General features: G+C 40.3%; 1 protein-coding gene across 8 annotated transcripts in view; it reads right to left on the reverse strand.

Annotated features, from left to right (window-relative positions):
* Positions 1-4,428: 4,428 nt before the first annotated feature.
* The window catches only part of LOC147237688 (dedicator of cytokinesis protein 3-like), a 59,980-nt gene continuing 45,407 nt past the window's right edge, over positions 4,429-19,001 (reverse strand). For 5 of the 8 annotated variants that reach the window (XM_086152541.1, XM_086152549.1, XM_086152532.1 and 2 more), the window contains 20 exons: positions 18,775-18,870; positions 17,976-18,036; positions 17,747-17,840; positions 17,520-17,668; positions 17,050-17,136; positions 16,593-16,697; positions 16,262-16,403; positions 15,258-15,424; positions 15,004-15,090; positions 14,697-14,876; positions 14,505-14,588; positions 14,105-14,221; positions 13,572-13,666; positions 13,117-13,195; positions 12,307-12,388; positions 12,112-12,230; positions 10,828-10,915; positions 10,622-10,741; positions 8,058-8,143; positions 4,429-6,674 (listed from right to left, as the gene is read on the reverse strand). In XM_086152541.1, coding sequence (XP_086008667.1) covers positions 6,123-6,674; positions 8,058-8,143; positions 10,622-10,741; positions 10,828-10,915; positions 12,112-12,230; positions 12,307-12,388; positions 13,117-13,195; positions 13,572-13,666; positions 14,105-14,221; positions 14,505-14,588; positions 14,697-14,876; positions 15,004-15,090; positions 15,258-15,424; positions 16,262-16,403; positions 16,593-16,697; positions 17,050-17,136; positions 17,520-17,668; positions 17,747-17,840; positions 17,976-18,036; positions 18,775-18,870 — 2,590 coding nt within the window. In that variant the 3' untranslated portion in view covers positions 4,429-6,122. The other 3 variants (XR_015106611.1, XM_086152591.1, XM_086152577.1) reach the window with 3 other exon arrangements.

Raw genomic sequence — 19,001 nt, forward strand, 5'->3', positions numbered from 1 at the left:
AAATGTTACTCATGGAGTTGGCCAATGTTCTTAAAGGAAGTGTAACTGTGCGCACTGGGGATTTCCACATCTTGGCTTGTCGAACATGTTGTGGTTGAAAGTATTACCATGAGGATAGTCAACAAGACTTACCATGAGACATGCAGTTGTCTCCTTGGCTAACCCCCAACAACCTTCCCCCTAAGCTGCTGCAGAGCAAACTTGCTTCAAATGAAAAAAGGTTTTGAGCGCTATGCGCCACAAAAGACGAATATCAGATAATGGCAACTGAAGAGCCACATGAAGCATTTCAAGGTCATTCTGGATGAATATAGTAAGGTCAGCCTTAAGGAAGACATACATAGGTACCTGTGTCTGTGTGGAATGAGAGGATGTTTCTAAAGAATATGTCTAGGTTCTTCAAGTCACTTAACCAGAAGACATTGGATGGACTAAGGCGGCTGTAGATTATGACTATCTCATACTTTTTACATGTTAAAAGCGCTGTGGTCTGCATCATCTGAGGAGAGTCTGCCATCTGGATCCAGTTGGGCCAACTCTCTGTCAGTGAAACAAGAAAATGTCGCATTCCGAGAATGAGGAGCCTCAACTCGACCTAGACCATGGCACATGAGTATGAAGCAGTCTTGAGCAAAGAACAAGGAGGGATCCTGAAAGCCCTCAAGTAGTTAAGTAAGTTGTCCATGGACTGGCTGTTGCCTAGGGCTAAGTCAGACCACCTTTTCAGGTTTTTCATGCAAATGAAACTGCTTTTTTGTCTTTTTTTTTAGTGTAAACTTTATTTTACCTTGAAAAATCCCATCGAAACTGAGAACCTCCTTTTCAAGGGACTCCTCGCCAAGATAGGCAGCAACAAACACAAAACACATTGACAAAATCGGACAGAATGCAAGCAAGACTATCAATGAAAAACAATTTCCATTCTTTTTGCAATGTATTCCATGCAGAAAGTACAGAATGGACAAAAGCCATTTTACCCAAATCAGTATGAGCAGACGGAACACAAAGCAAAAAAGGACCTTGTTAACTTACAGAGTAAAGATCAGCAATCTCTTTAAAATCAAGATACAAATGTAGGCAGGCAATAATCCAAGTATTGTCTTATGGATGAAACTATAACACAGCCTTTTTTTGGAAGTAAAAAACATATTTTGGCCTCTTTCTTCACAGGTTTCTCCACATGCAGATTGAAAGTGAGGGAGTAATGTGTGCTGGACAACAACTAAGGCTTTCAGCAAGGATTAACTTGGTCTGAACAGGAGTTGATCCACAACATTATCGTTATCCTCTACTCTCCTCTAAAAATTAAAGTTAGCATCTGACACATTTAGATCCAGATCATTCATGTCAATAATTAATAAGAAGGGGCGTGACAGATACAGAGAAAGATACAAAATTCAAAGACACACCAGTGCTCATTGGGAGATTTATGATCGTCTCCCACAGAGACGAACAAGGAGCCAGAAGAATTAATACTTGCTAAAACAATTTAAAACCTCAATTCTATCATACACAAGAACAGATTCCTTTAAGCTATATGTAGGTAAAGCCAGAAAGCTTTTACTCACAGACAGAGAATTAATAACTTCGTGAAATGCCTGAATTTAAGTTCTAAGTGGTGTTAGACGAGTAGTACTTGGAAATTGCTTTTTAAGTAAAATATGAGCATGTGTTTCCTAGTTCTCTGTAAATAGACTACTTAATACATTGAAACAGAATATCGAATAGAATCTTTAACGGGTAAATCACTTTTTTGAAAACCTTCACAGAACCATAAAAGAGTGTTGAAATTGTGAGTAGCATGAAGGCTGAGTCTAAACTGGTCATTGAAAGGAGAAAATTTTGTTTCAGTCAGACATGACAGATCAAGAGTGATGCCTCGCAGTGTGTGCAATATACCAACTTTAATACACATTAAATAAGTATCATCATCATCATCATCATCTTCACTGTGTTGATCACTGAGATATATACTCAAATTAATAAAGCCAGCTGAAAGCTAATCATCCAGTAGAATGAACCTGTTTGTTCTAAAAGGAGTTTTCTGTCACAAAGTAAACCACAATGTATATCAGTGTTTGTAATTTACATTTTCATTTAAATGCACTGAAATGCCGCAATTTCATTGGTGAATGAAAAACTGTTATGTGATCAGTTCTTTTACTGGTTAATCTATGGATCAAAGAGATAAAGCAATCATATACATTTTACCCTTAAACAGTTGCAGATAGATTAAAACTAATAAAGACATTGATCCAGGAATTTTGAGTAACAAGATTGTTTACGTAAAAATGAAAAAAATAAATAGCGAATGTGTGACATGTGACCATCCCAGTCTTGTATAGTTCATTCATGGTGACAAAACATAGCCCATATTTTCTTTTCACTTTGTCTGTAGGCTGGGAATATTGTCACACTACAAGATTTTCTTACACTTTGGAGCCTATTTTTGATTAAATTGAATTAAAGAAGTGGCAAATAAATTAGGAAACTAGACAAACCAAAACTCCTCAGTTTAAAGTTGCACAGCACAAAAGTAAACATGCAGAAGTTGTAAACTTAATGTTCACACATGCATAACTTGCAAACTTAATAATCACACATTCACCATAAACATTCCTTTGAGATACTCGTTTTTTAACCAAACCCTAGTAACGCTTCAAACCAGCTTTCCATGTCCCGTGAACACATTTCAAATCACATAATTTTCATTCATGACTTACAATAAAGAATTGTTGATAAGTGGAGAATAAAAAAACATCTGCGATAGATCACAATTGCACCAGGATACTCGCTTACTTGACCTTTTTCTGGTCAGTTTGCTGCCCAACACAAGGTTCTCATGTTTGGTCTCCCATTAAACAAAGTTATGAGTTAGTTTATCTGTTTGTGGGGAGTATCTTAATCCTTGCTAGCATATTTGTATTTGCAAACATTTATAAACCTTTGACATTGGTACTTCAAACTAATGTTTTTTTGGCACAAATTTGTAATGAAGTGTGCTCATACTTAAGTCTGTTTTTAACCAGTTTGACTGTTCCATTCAGAATCTGGTACGCTGCCGCCACCACCAGAGACAAGGGCAGACTGCAGCATATCATCCACTCTGCAAAAAGGGGGACTGGCTATACTCTCCCCTCTCTATAGGACCTGCACACCTCCAGGACCGGCAAGGGTGCAGGCAAGATCCTGGGCGACCCCTCTCGCCCAGAACATGAACTTTTCCAACTCTTCCCTCTGGCAGAAGGTTGCAGTCTATCAGGGACCAAAACTACCCGCCACAAAAACAGTTTCTTCTCATCGGCAGCCTGCCTCATAAATATGGTCTGGTCCCCCACTGACACTGTACCAACCTCTCTAATGCACTACCTTGCACGATCTTGCACGATCGCCCACTTTTATTCATCACTTATTTAATGCTTGTCACATGTTTAGCACCGTCAACCTAAGCAAATTCCTTTATCCACCAAAATTACTTGGTGGGGAAAGCAATTCTGATTGTTAAAGTTCTCTCTGTGTATTTTAGCATATTTTTGTGAGACTGAGACAGTTTCATGACACACTCAATTGACAAAGACCATGATAAATACTAATGTTGTATTTTAAAACCACTGGTAGTATTTCTATGGTCCCGTCAGGCCAGGGGAAGGGCTTTGAACGCAAGCGCCTTGTGGCCAGGCCTACATCAATGGGCACCGCCCAAAACAACAATGTGGGTCGCCCTTTCTACAGGTCGTCACTCATATGAAAGGCCAAGATGGCTGGAGGCAGTATAAGCTGGGTGGTGGCCGAGAGTTGTGACCATGCCAGTCCAGTACTTGGCTGCAGACGCGTGCTCTCGAAATATTTGACATCGCTTATCTGGTGAGGAAGGAGTCTAAGCTAGTGTGTGAGTCTGAGAGGCTACTTGCTACTTGCTGGCAGGGCCCTGGGGGTGAATGAGATTTTCCCTGAGTTCCTCAAGGCTCTGGGTTTTGCGGAGCTGTCTGGGTTGAAATGTCTCTGCAGCATTACAAGGACAGTACCTCTGGATTTGCATACCGGGATGGTAGTATCTCTCTTAAGAAGGGGCATCGAAGGGTGCGGTCCAACCACAGGGGGATGACACTCCTCAACATCCCTGGTAAGGTCTATTCAGGGGTCCTGCAGAAGTGGGTTTGTTAGATAGTTGGACCAGATGGAGCAATGTGGTTTTCGTCCAGGGAGGAGGACCCGGGGTATGCCCAGAACACACTGAAAGAAAAATGTCTCTCAGTTGGACTTGGAATTCCCCTGGATGAACTGGACAAATCGTTGGGACTCTCTGCTTAGGCTACTACCCCCCTCATCCCACCCTAAATAAGCAGCAGAAAATGGATAATGAAAATATTCTGTCTTGTAGCTGGCTGCAAAATCTTTGAAATTTGATTCAGCATAAAACAGGAAAGCTTTGAAAAGGAACATATACAACATTTTTATTATAATTGCTGAGGAACATAGAAATGTAGAAGACTTTTTCAGCAGTGACTTCATCTACATTTGGTGCATCAGCAGGAGGAGGACACACAATGAACAGTTCAATGTAGGACGGAAAAAAGCTATAATTCTAACATTTAAAACACAAGCATACGATTGGAGTTAAGTTTGACAGCAGAAGATGGAAATGTCTTCAGGACTTAAATTTCTTCAGCTAAACTATTTTCATCCAGTTTCCACAAAACTTTCAGTAAACATGTAAATCAAATAAAAACAACCCTGATTTAGTTCATTAGTCACATATGTATCACTTGGTTAATCTGAAATTACTTTGATTATTGAAGCGTGCTTGATTTCATGAAGACACACCTCCTCTCATTCAAGATACATTTTCCGTTTGAGCTGATTGTGGGGAGTTTAAGGTATTAGCTACAAAGAAATGGCTTAACTTTGCAATGATGAAAGCGTGTCAACTCACAGACATGATTTATAGGTGAGGACCATGACCTGGATGACAAGGGATCTTCAGGGCTATCCAGGAAAGTGAGGAAAAGTGGTGTCAAAACAAAATCAGCAAAAAGTTGGCCTATTACTTGGCACAGAAAGCTGGTGGACCGAAAAATGACTATGAGCAACTCTTTTCCTTTCTAATGCTTTCATGAAGACATCTCAGTAGTGCAAGCAGAGCAGTATCGGTCAAGAAATATTTGAAAAGCCTCTGCGGATTCATAAAGAACAACCTCGACTAGATTTTGAAAAATGTAAGATCGTCTTTTCCATGTATCTTATCTTTAAATTACACTCATTAGAAAACTTTAAAATTGATCTAGAAAATGAATTAGTAGTATATTGAATGTGACCTGTACTCCTCTTCTAAAAGCCAAAAACAAACCAGATACTATGGCAAAAAAACATTTTGTGAACCAAACTGATTCTTAAGCACACTTCCATCCTAATTAGCAATAAAAAAAAAAGGAAACTTTTTTTTTTGCTGTACCCTTTGAATGAACTGAAAAATGTATATAACAATTCAGCTATTTTTTTCATAATTGGATAACTAAATATTCCTATACCATTTGTTTATTATCCAAAATATCCAAAAACGTCTTTTGCTTGGTATCTGTCAGTTTTTGCAGATTTTTCTCCAAAATCTACCTATTTAGCAATTTTCAGACCTAATGTCACTAAAAATGTTCAAGCTTTGTTGAATTTAATTAATTCTATTTTTTTTTTTTAACGAAAGTAAGGTAATCAATTATTAATTAAGTATTCAATTAGTTATATATGTACAGTATCTACATCCCTTTCATAGTTGTAAAGGAAAATAAAAATAATTATGCTTTTTATTAAAATGGCCTCTTCAAGTCAGTTTGTGTTGAAATGCGTACTCTTCTTCAATTGAGGAATGGATTTGTTTTGACTCAGAGTCTTTTTACTTGACCAAGCCTGCAGTTGCTGCAGGGAACTTCAAAAGAGCATGATGCGATTCTTCAATTTACTGAAGGATTGGATTTAGTTCTTTAGATTTTTTTGAGTCTCCTGATCTTTCCTGAGTCATGTGGCTCTAAGTACTTGTCGTTTTGCGGTTAGTCAGAACAGAATGTCAAACTGAGACACCATTGAGACTCCAACATGCCTTTTTTAAACCTTCGTTCCTGGTCAAAGCCTCACTCCTTACTGAGACAATGTCCCCACATCACCTTGGGTTGTTCATCCATCGCTGCAGAAATAAGTGGCTGGGAGATGGTGGGCAAGGGCAGGGGAGGGGCAGGCCGACCATCTTTGGAGATACTCCCACCTTTAAGGGGGACTGTAGGAGGTAGATTAGGCAGAGGCTCATGAAGTTGGTACAGCGGCGGGAGGTAGGGTATGTAGTGAGGCTGGAGGTCGTGCTGGTAATAAACATGCTGGGACCCGACAGGGGCCAACCACATTGCATAGGGGGGGGCTTGTTGGACGTCTACCAGGGCAGATTGACTGGTGTACGATGCGCATTCAACAAGGACCTCAGGCTCAGACACATTGCACCTGATGGGCTGGTAGTCCAGGTTGTCATAGCTGCTGGGAAGAGATTCCGGGGTGGGTGGGCCATCTGAGGAGGGCGCAGGGTCACTCAGCGAGGAGACTCCAGAGCTGGTGCTCCCGGACAGGGTAGGATTACTGCCATCCACTGTGTAGCGAGGATTGGTGAGCAAGGCAGGTATAGGATGGAGGAGGGGCTGAAGAGAGAGGGAGAGAGAACAGGGTTTTTAATAAGTAGATGAGATTCTATTATCAAAAATAAAATCGAAATGAACAAGGGGTTAATAGAAAAACGCAAAAACCTGAAAAGTAAGAGAACATGATACATAAATATTAAAGGAAATGTGAGATGATGCTCATAACATTGAATCTTGACAAGGATTTAAGATGTAAATTCCCTTTCTAGATAGTAAAAACACTAAAATCACAGTGATACGTCTGAAGTTACCATATGGGGTTTCACATTAAATGAGCCGTGACTAAAATTTCACAACCCAATGGTCTCAATTAAACAAAAACATGAAACATTTGAATTCACTAAATACAACATACTCAATTTAGTTTTGACACCATACATTTACCTCTTGTGACTACGTGACCCCAAGCCTGAGGCAGACTGTCAAAAACAAATTGGCTGAACTGTTTGAACATGGTCTACTGCTGCAGCAGAGCAAGGAAGTAAATAATGCCAAGAACTTCCATTGAAATAAACCCTTTAAATCACATGGAGAATCTGAACCTGTCCCCAAAGAGAAGAGCAGGGGATTGAACCCTAAACCACAAGACAAATACAACAAGTGAGAAATAAATGAGCAATTTATCCGATATTGCAATCTCAGTTTACTTCACTTGGCTTAAAGAGGTCGTGAGATATAACGTGGAACACAAATGATCAGAAAATGGTGCATTTCTGGCAAATATAAAAACATAGATGAAGGACCCTGGTTCGATTCTATGTGGAGTTTACATGTACTCCCCGTGTCTGTTTGGGTTTCCTGACGGGTTCTCGGGATTACTCCCACAGTCCAAAAACATGCAGCAGATTAATTGGTGAGTGAGTGAATGGTTGTTTGTCTTTTTGTGGCCCTGCGATTGACTGGTGACCAATCCAGGGTTTACCCCGACTCTCGCCCGATGACAACTGGGATAGGCTCCAGCATCCCCCGCCACCCTGAGTGCAGGATAAGCGGCATAAGATGGATGGATGGATGGATGGATGGATAAAAACGTAGCCATTAATATTCAGTGTAGGTTGGGGATATTAGGTTAGTAGAATCTACTGGTAAAAATTGTATCTGTAATAAAAGATCAAAAAAATCTTGAATGGATGTCAGTCTGAATGTTTTTCCAAACAGTGAATTCAAGATCCTATTTTTAAAGATTGCTGATACAAAACTGATATTTTTGGAATTTAAAACCTTGCTTTTTTTTACCACTGCATACCACTGTCACATATATTGATGCCATCAGTAAATTTACTATAAATGTGATGAAAAGTATCCAAGGAAAAAAAATCATTCATTCACACGGCGAGGACAATGAGGCATAGGAGGAGGAGAGGAGAAGGAAAAGGTGGGTACCTTTCTGAAGGAGCGCGCAGGGAGAGCTGGAGGGAGGTCACTGACCTGCTGCTGGAAAACCTCAAAGTGCATTGACAGGTGTTGGCCTACAGGGGAAACACAGCAGGGCCGATAACAAGCCCCGTCGGAGAGAGAGAGAGGAGGGGGGCAACAGAAGGGCAGGATAAAAGAGGATGGGATACAGGAAGGGGCAGGGTCAAACTGTCTTTGGAAAAATACTATTATTTTTATCATTATTATTAAAGATTACACTGCTGTGATTTCACTAGTATCCCAGGCGAAATTCAAAAGTCTTTGGGGTCCAGACCACAATCATGGAAGTAAGGAATGGTTTTCAAGTGATACATAATTCAAGATTTTCAAAATCTTACAAGTAAAATCCCTAATTAAGTCTCAAATTTAATAAAATGTGGCATTTTAATTAATCTTTCCTCATGGATGAAAACAAAATGAACTGCGGTATGTTGTTTGTCATTAAAATTATTAGATGTTACCTTATCATAATAATATGAAATCAAAATGACTATGGTTTAGAATACAGTTAAATTATAGCTACATTATGATACAAATATTATTATGGTAAATCAGCTGACCACCACATGTGTTGTTCATTCATCCCTTCATGACAGTAGTGGTGGGTTGGCTAGAAAAGGCAAGAACACAAAAAAAACATTCACACTCACATGCATGTCCCGATTAGGGTGCACTTCTTTGTTCATTGATGTTCTTTCGTGCAGCAACAGTAGGCTTACGGTATGGTCAAGGTGTGGTTATGGCACAATTAAGTAGGCTATTGGTCATAGAAATGTTGCGGTGTGAGACCTCGGATTCCTCGTTCCGTGTAGGTTTCCATCAAAAAATAAAATTCCTGTGACCAGACCAACAAAAGCAAAATGTGCGCCCATGTTTTCCAAACAATCCCTGTGCCCGAAGACACGTGCATTTGACACATGTGACCTAAAGTATACAGCCACAGAGCAAGCTATCATATTTGTTCAGCTGGAAAAGGAAGATATCCACTGATTCAGCACAACAGGGTTATGCAGCTTACACAGTGCAGCAAGTCCCTTTTACTATTTATTCAAAACAAATGTCACATCTAACATACTGGGAAAAAAGACAGGAAAACTCTTCATCTTTTTCAGTTTGCATCCACTGACAGTTCCAGCTTATAAGATGAAATATTCATCCGTGTGCAGACGGAAGAATAATAAAATGTACAAACAAAATTCACTGAGGACCTGAAACGATTGTTAAGTATTCACACCGTTTGGATTTATGATACTGGATATGTAACTGCTGGGGCAATGACAGGCATAAACACGATGCTGATTTATGGAGACATGTCAAGGCCATAATGCATGTGTGGCACCCAGGACTATTTTGATAATTGGATTGGTATTGTTGGATATGGAGACACCCCCCAACATTTTTTGTTTTGTGCGTATATTGTTTTTGTTTTGATTTCAGATGGCACTCACCCACACTATGCTGGAAATGTTTGAATTGACGCTGTTGTAGTTCTTGGTAGTGACACAACAGCGGGTGACTGACTGCTCAAGCCTCGCGCACCAACAGCGGTTGTCGGCGCCTGGCTTCCAGCAGTCATTCGCCGCTCTGACTAAAACATATTAACTTGTGTATTCCAGGAATAAATCACATGTGACACACTAGTTTCTACCTCCGTATGTAACACATGTTCTACCGAACACATATCGGATGCACCTACACAGTTAGGAGAAAAAGTGGTGAACATTAACACATGTTGAATAAATTGTGAGGTCAGAGCATGTTGGATACGTGATAAAAAATGCAATGTTTTGTTCATTAAATGTGCAGGAGAGCCCTTCTGAAAATAAAGGAAGCAGCGGAGGACATTAAGAGAACATTAAGAAATTTATGTGACACCAATTGAATACACATGTAAGGTGACCCCTGGGTGACCCGAAAATGAACTTGCAGGCAGGGGACTCAATAAGGTCTATCAAGAAAGCATTTTAAAGTTGCTGAGCTGTTACCAAAATGTGTATTCATGACTTGCAAAGGCTTCAGAAAAAGAACATTGTTGACTCCACTATTGCCAGGAAACAGGGGAAGTCCTGTATGTGAGGGACATAGGGGGTTATGATATAAAAGGATGTGGACATTAGGTGGAATATCAGCTTCTTCTGGAACCGTTTCTGTTGTATGTCTTGTTTGTAAGAAAAAAAACTGCATCAAACGCGGACTGTCTCCAGTGGTACATCAAGCATGTGTTTGAAGTATTTTTGAAAAGATCCTATAATCTTAACAGTTTAAAACTCAATAAAAGTTGCCCCAGATCTTGATTGTCATTTTATCATTTTATATATATCTCTGGCTGTTTTTTTTAGGGATGGAAACTTTTGATGAAATTTCAGGGAACTTGATTTAGACTGACGCAAAGCCCCAAGAAAGGAGAGTGTCTGAGAGAACACACATCTGATTGTTAAATGTCTTTGGTAAGAAGATTCCAGCCCAAAAGAAAAGAAACAAAAAGCATACACAACCAGAAAAACAGCTAAACAAAATCTGTGAAGTCATACCAGGAACGGCATTGCGTGGAGGGACTGGCGGTGCTCTGACACCACCAACATGAGTAGTGAGTGAGGGGAGTGCTTCTCTGTTGCCGCTGTCCAAACTCCAACTGCTTGGCGTTGTCAGGACTGGACCGGAATGAAGGATGAGATTGCAAAAAATGTTAAAAAAAAACCTACATCCATGACATGCTAAAAAAAGGTTGCTGTCCTACCTTTGTCCATGACAGACAAATTGGGGTCACTGCATGGTTTACAGGGTCCAATCACCTGATGGAAGAGTGTCTTCTGGAGGGTCAACAACTGGGCACCAAGAGAATTAACAACAAGGGAAAGAGAATCATTAAGATATTGCACTGGGACGGTCACTCCTGTGGTGTTCCTTGACAAGTTTGAGGCTTGGGGTGTTCAGAGCTTCCTATGATAACGTTCAATGTAATTATAACACTCTGGAGGGGTGATATCAGAATCAAAATCAGAAAAACTTTAGTGAACCCCGAGGAAAGTGTTGCATGTCGTAAAAAGTCAGCTTGCTAATGAATTGGTAATTTTTCTATCAACATGACGAATTTAATTTATTTTCAATTTACAAAAAATATTTATCTATATCTATTTCTGACAATGATGAATTACATACCATGCAAGAATGCATGAAGCTGATTTAAACTAATGATAGTCATGATTTCGCACAAACATTTGACCGTGCAGATGGTAGAACATATGTTTAATGACAAATATGATGAAAAAATCATAACTAAGGTACACAATAAACAATGAAATCATGACACCATCCAGTGGACCAGGGAGTTAGGAATTAGGATTGTGTACATGGGAAAAGTCTATCGTAAGTCTAACTGAGAAGAAATTCTGAGAAGGATCAATAGCTTTTGGACACCGGGATCATGAACTTTACTGGGCCCATAAGGTTTGTTGTATGGTCTGGGGTAAAAGGCACATCCATGTTGCATCATAAATGGCCAAGAATGAAAATTTTGTTGTAACATCTTGCTTTTAAGATGGCATCTCTTCCAGACACTCACATCAGAGTTCAATAAAATGACGGAAAAACCATATGCTGCTGATTTCACAGAGACTCGTTTAAAAGAAACTAGAGAGACGATCCCTCCCTAAAGAAAGTGTGGGTCACCAAGACCCTGTGCTGGTTCACCTGAAAAGTTGCCTGACGGAAGAACAGGATAACATGACTTGAGACATAGTAGCATTTCAGATTTTGTTCTTTGAGAAAAGGAGTCACCATATCATAAGTACAGCTAGCAAAAAAATGCAAAAAAAAATGTTTTTAAATAAAAAAAGGAAAAAATTTCAGCATTCTGCTTTTTCACTTTCAACACTTTTCAGCCTTGATTTCTCTAAGACATATCAGTAGAACCAATATTAACTCGTTTCAGAGATGCCACCTGCAGTGGCATGCCATGATAGTGTGATGCCTTTTCTGTGGACGAAAAGGAAATATCCCATCAGAAAATGTCACTCCTTACCTGTCCATTATCGGGGATGTTGACATACATGGCATTACTTGGCTGCTCACTGCTTGTCGGAAGCAGTAGCAGCATTTCCTGGTTGTGTCTGTACTTGTCTGGCAGAGAAGGCGACCCGACTGCAAAAAAACAGACTCAGATGAGTGTTTCTAACGGGTCGACGAACTAAAATTAAAGACACTCGGATATCCTCACCTCTTATTGTTGAGGCGGTGGAGTGTATCATCTGGGAGGGCGCTGAATGGATCGAACTAAGACCGGCGGAGAACGGACTTGCCTGCAACCACCAAGTTGACGCATTACATGTGAGGATGTGTTGATCAAGTTGTAACAGTTATATATGTCATGAAAAAAAAAACTATTGATATGGAAATAAAATTGTGTTGTACCGAATAATCACAGCTCTAACCACCGGGCTGCCTCACACATGAGGCAGATGTGGTCATGCGCTGTTGTATTAAAACATCATTGTGATTTTGTCACACAATATTACAAGTGTTTTCTTGTTCAAAGTGTTATATTGGGTTCAACCGATCCAATTTGAATCCAACACCTCACCAACAAAGCCACGACAAGTTGAAACAAATCCACACGCAAATTGAATGTGTCTACGACAAAAAAATGATCAGACATCCGAATACATTTCACAGGATGCTCAAGTGCATCAGGTTTTGTCACATTCACCATTCAGGAAAAGGAAAATAATTAGATAAACTTTACCATTTTGTTTTCAAATTTTAGAATATATCAGATACAAAAGACCACAGTGGTGATTAAGACTCAAAAGCATTTGTTATGCTTGTCTCATGCCCATCTTCACGCAACCAGAGAGCTGAGTATTCTCTTTGATCACCATTTTGTTTGTTTGCCCTGCCCTCGAAAACAAGCAGAATCTCAGTCATTCCCTGTGGTGCATTACTTACTTCTGATATCCCGGCTGAGAGTGAATTTGAGTTTTCAAGTAACTGTATTCTAAACCATAGTCATTTTGATTTCATAACTGACCTGCATATGACAGAGGTCCTCATTCTCTATAACATTGCCATCGGCCAGGATGAGGAGGTTTCCAAGGTTGACAGCCTCACTGGATGTTTGAGAGGGGAGACGAGTCAATAAACTGGATGGATAGCAATCTAGCAGTAAGATGACGGTGTAAACCAGATTCCTTGAGTGTACACATACATTTGAACAATTTTACTTGGCGAACAATTCTTTACTTTTATCCCAAATTTGCTCATTATGCTTTTGACACTGACTGCTCCGAGAATTATAGAAAAATAAAAAATATAGTATTATTCACCATATTAAGATTAGTAGGACTTAAGTGAAATGACAAAAGAAAAAAAGAGTGCTAAACAAGCGCAAGCGTATTAGACAAAGAGAAACTAAACCCTTGAAATAAAGGATTTATTCTAAAATAAGGCTACAAGGGACACAAATAGCGTGTGTGTATGTGTGACCTTTGTCCATGCAATAGGTTATGAGGACTGTGGGCAGTCAGGATCCCTCTTGAAGTGTTTGGTCCTGAGGCGGTTTTGTCTAAACTCGGGAGACCCTGAAATACAACCAAGACACACAAACTTTGTGACAGAAGAAGGGTCAAGATTGAAGATCAGATGTCAGACAGAATTCTTTAGTAAAAATTACTAACAAAAGAATTTCCATTCGAATATCTATAGTTTTTATTGACTGCAAAAAATGTGTTGTATAATAATAATTTCCCTTATTATATCATAGACAGAACACAACAAGTATCGGTCTCAGCAGCTGCTGGACCGGGTTTTGGTTCTAGTGCCATATTCAGAAAGCCCTGCCCTTCCTAATTTCAAAACACTGCTCCCTGGTTGGCTTATTAAGAAACAGCAGTGATCACGATGTTTGAAGCACAGCTGATATGTGATTAGTGACTATGTTTATATTTGTGTGTGTGTGTGTGTGTGTGTGTGTGTGTGTGTGTGTGCATCCACACTCATGAACGCATGCGCACACTCACGTGACACAGGCTGCTCCTCATCGTCTGGAACTGATCAATCAGTTTCTTGTGCAGGGGTCGCATTTCTGGGTGCACAAGCTTCTCATGGACTGCCAGACCAACACCCAAGATGTGAACCTACAGAAATCCGTTTTCACAAAACAGCTCCATCACCGCAGCAACGTGTCAACACTGGAACATGCTACTTGTTCAATCTAGAGGGTTTCTTGTAAAAGATTCTACAAGAAAGTTTGTGAATTATGTTCACAAACAAGACTCTCCTTTAGCAACTTTTTCTCATATATATATTTGTCTGTGAACTTGCAAAAACAAACCAAAAAAAGGAGATGTTTTTATTGACAAACTCCACTCCACATAAGCAACTGCGTGAACTCCACAAGTTACTGCAGAGACGACCTACCTGTTCTTGCATTAAGTCTTTGAGCTTCGTGATCTTCTCCGTGTCATGAGGATGGCTGCTGATGTAATCCTTGTCAAAGAATGCCTAGTGATCAAAGGGACACACGAGCAGAAGAAAATAAATAACAGCATGAAACTTAAATAAAGTTATAGATTTAACTTTTGTTGCTGCATCGGGAGCTCTCAGTCCCACCTCCTGATATCTGGCAACGCCTCCATTGACAGCGGCATCGATGACCCCGTTGAGAGTCATACTGAGTAGGTTGATATTGTTGTTCAGCTGCTTATGTTGATACTGGCTGATGAGAGTCTGCAGCTCCTGGTTCTTGTTCTCCACCACAGAGATGGCATTTTCCAGTGGACTCACCTCAACCTGAAAAACCGAGGGATGTCACAGACAAGGAGCCAAGAAGATGGCAGTGAAAAAAAGATGAGATTAGGAGGTGTCCAGAAATGAGCCCATGGCTCTGCAGAGGACCAGGCCTCCTTCTTGGACTCACCAGCTCTCTCTTTTCCACCTCGAACCAACGGGAGATTCCAGGAAGAGGGTGAATGAGGAACAGAGTCGTCCTCTCGACCCACAGACTCTGAAACAGCAGCCAGTCACTCCATTAGTCTGACTCATGTCCAGATGTCAAGAAAATCAAGTGCAGATGTTGAATCTTTATTGAACATCGGGCTATGACCTAGATGATATTCAACTCCAGACATCCTGGATGACCAGATGAATTAGGAGAATAATTCACCCTCTCACCTTGAACTCATTTTCACGGTCTTTGGTTCCTTTGTGAAATGGACGGTCGTAACGGAATCGCCGCACGTTGTTGACTCTGTAGAAGCTTTTGATACGGTCAGGGACTCTATCCATCTGAAGGACCCCGATGTTGTCTGGAACTGGTGTCACAGCATAAATTTGAAGGTCTGATCCAAGGAGGTCAAAGGTCAAAGAAAGACTAACTGTGGAATGGAAAATTTACTTTGCTGAAGTACAGAAAAACAATATCAGAGTCTGTAAAAGGGGGCAATCAATATGCCCACACCTGCCCGGCGATTCTTACCGGGGGCAACTCCAGAATAAAAAAAAAAGTTCAGCCCCTCTTGAGAGGCCTAGTTTCAGACCCCACACTGTGCGTCGAGGTAAATCTGATTATATCTTATCAGAATCTCTCAGCCTCACGCACCAGCTCGGGCTCCTTCCCCCGCCAGAGAGGTGACAATCCATGTTACAAGAGCCAGCTTCTGCAGCTGAGGCTCGGACCACCAAGGTCCCTCGCTCCGGCTACCGCCTGGGTCACACTACACCCCCTCCGTGAGCTGCCACCTTACTGTGGTGGAGGGGTTTGCACGTCCCAGTGATCCTGGGAGCTATGTTGTGGACCCTGAAAGGGTCACCCATGGCAAACAGGTCCCAGGTGAGGGACCAGACGACATGTGGCTCAGAAGACACGTTTTTCCCCCAAGAGAATGAGAACATGAGGATATAATGTTCTTGATATATATAAAACATTTCTAAATCATGGGAATTTCTCAAGTACTCTAAAATGTGAAAATATTTGATCTTATAACATTTCAAGCATGATCTAGGGATTTGGGAAACATTAGCAATATTCTGGGAACAGTTAGGGAAAAGTAAATTATATAATTTGTTTCAAGTCTTTGCATAACGCCCCCAATGATCATTGATGACTACTTAGGACATTGTCAGAAAACTGAGGTGGACATTTTAGGAAATGCTTTTGATGTGTTGTTCAAGGGTACACTGCGCATCACTCTGCAGGATGGCTTCATCTGGTTGGTTGGGATGTTGCATGGCAATAGCCTGAGGAAATTCTCCGAGCATCCTTTGCTGGAAGGCCTCAAGCCGTTCGTAGTCATGGCCACGACAAACAAACTCTTTGTTCTGGTGAAAACAGTGAAACATGTGACAGTTTAAATAAATTACAAGTACAAGATTTGTGCAGAAACATTTGTGTAAGTCATACAATTACACACAAACTGGACTGAACTGGTCACAACTGAGCAAGTCAGCCTCTTATCAAGGGTGTGTCACATCAACCTGAAAGACAGCAAATAGAAAGTGGGAACTCACTCTGAGGAAAAAGGGGAACTTCCGGCCATAAAATCCCACCCTGAAGAACTCAGGCTCTGGTCGTTGCTGCTCGATGATGTGGTCGTAATAGGACGCCTCCATTTTCTACACACCAAGATGAAGATGGGAACACACCTTTATTACTGTCAGACCGTCCTTTTTAATTATTCTATATTTATCCCAGATCAGTGATGAAAAAGAAATCAAATGTGGTGAAATCCAGATTTACTCAAAGCGACAACTGTTATGCACTTGGCATGTGTAACTGATGTGGTAACATGTTCTGCTGATGTAGCTCTTAACAACATGGATAACATTTGAGTGGCTGTTCATGTCGGCTTCATGTGAACAGGATAAGTAAAATCGTTTCTATTCACTAACACTATTTCAACACACTCCATGTTTTTGTTTTTGACTTATATTTTATGATGTGAAATGATGCATGTCTGCAGCTTACCCGGATCCAGCTGAGACTCTGGTAGTCGTACAATGATTCATACTGTAAAGCCAGCTGTCTGCAGAGAGGGATCCCGTACTCCCAACACTGAAGACAAACACGCATGCATGCACGCACGCACACACACACACACACACACGTACACACGCACACAGTCCAATCTGTTGATCTTTTGGGATTTTTTTGAGAGAAAATAGCAGCTTGAATAATCCAATCTCAGAGCGGTTCAAATAATCGAAGCATGTTTTCTCATAACAAGAATGGCTGTGACATTTTTTCCTGATAATAATGAGATACTTAAACATGTGACTTTGCAGCTTTGCAACCATGTGAGGTCAGCCACGATGTGAAATTATGGCAGCCATCACTCGACCAAAAAGAAAAAATAAGATTGCAAAGCACATTTGTGTTAACTACATCACTATGTGAAGAATGGAGTCAGAAAAACTCCCTCCATTTATTGAACCCACCTTTCCTTTGTTGAAGTAGTGGACCACCTTGCGGCACAGCGCCTCCTTGCGGTGAAACTCGGACTGAGCAGGATAATGTAGGAATTCTTTTAGCAGACGTTCATCCCAGTGAAGCAACTCGCAGTACAGCAACAAGGTGAATGCAGCCTCTGTAATTCAGAAATATAGCTTTCAAATGCAACATGTTTGCGTCTTTCTGTTCCTTTGTGCCTCAGCGCAAGTTGTACCTGTGTAATTTTCGGCCTGAACATGCATGTCACACAGTTTGTGGATGTAGCGTATATACATCTCTTCCTTGTTGATCTCTGACTTGTAAAAGTTCTAAAAAAAAAAAAGGTAGAAAAATGATAACAGCACATAAACAGAGCAGCACCAGGTTATGTAGTGCGCTAAATTTGATATAGGTTTGCTTTTTCATGAAAAAACAAATGCTAACACTTAATAACTGTATCCTACCAGCAGGTTGACGGTACAGCCGATCTTCTTGTTTTCTGTTTCATCTCCCTTCATACAGCCTCTGGAGAAGAGATGAAAAAATTCATTAAAAACAAGACGACCTCATTCACTAAAGAACCGATGGATCAAGTGATGCTTTTTCACAGTTGGGACGACTGAAAAATATTTTTCAGCGGGGCTAGTATAAGTTTATAATTGATTGGCTTCAGAATCTATATATTGTACATAATATAATTTTCCATTTTTTTATATAATAATATGTGTATGTTTGATGGAATATCGTGCCCATGATTCTTCATTATGTGTAAATGCATGTGGTGCTTTGCTGTCCTTGGTGCTTCTGGCCCAGATTCTCATTGTACATGAGGACTGGTTCTCAAATTACTAATCTTCTTGAATAAAGGTTTTTATTATATGATTATTTTTACCTTTTTTACAGTATTGAAAAGGCGGCATATAATGACCCTTTCCCAAAAGTCATGAGCTCATATTATTATTTTCACAAAGCCTAAGTATTACATTTGGCCTGTTTTAATCAGTTAGGGTGAAAAAGCAGCGTCGCCCATCTCTAGAACCTACTCCACTGCGACTGGCCAGCTTCAAATACCCTGAAAATGTCTCACCTCTTACTTTAGAGGATGGGATTGAGTTCACTGGGGTGGATGAAGAGATAAACACATGGGAAGTTCTACTTTTGACACCATATTGAATGGAAAACCTACAGACAGCTGATAACTGAGACTGGAAACAGGTCTCAAAAGTGGCACATGTTGCTGAAAAATGTATTGTGCAGTATTACCGATAGTCCAGCAGTCGTTCCATGAGACGTGTTACTGAGGTGACAAAGGAGATGCCTGTCTCTCTCCATGTCTCCTGTTCAATCTTCTCCAATAGACTTTAAGAAAAAAAAATAAAATAAATTCAACAACTGCTCATGTTGAGGAAGTCAGATTCAGAAACATTTTCATTTACCGAAGATTCCCTCTTCTAGAAAAATTAGAATCTGTGATGCTTCCTTGCGATAGA

This window comes from Fistularia commersonii, chromosome 1 (genome assembly GCF_037954325.1).
Source record: "Fistularia commersonii isolate RoL2024-O1a breed Wild chromosome 1, RoL_Fcom_v1.0, whole genome shotgun sequence".
Classification (NCBI taxonomy): domain Eukaryota; kingdom Metazoa; phylum Chordata; class Actinopteri; order Syngnathiformes; family Fistulariidae; genus Fistularia; species Fistularia commersonii.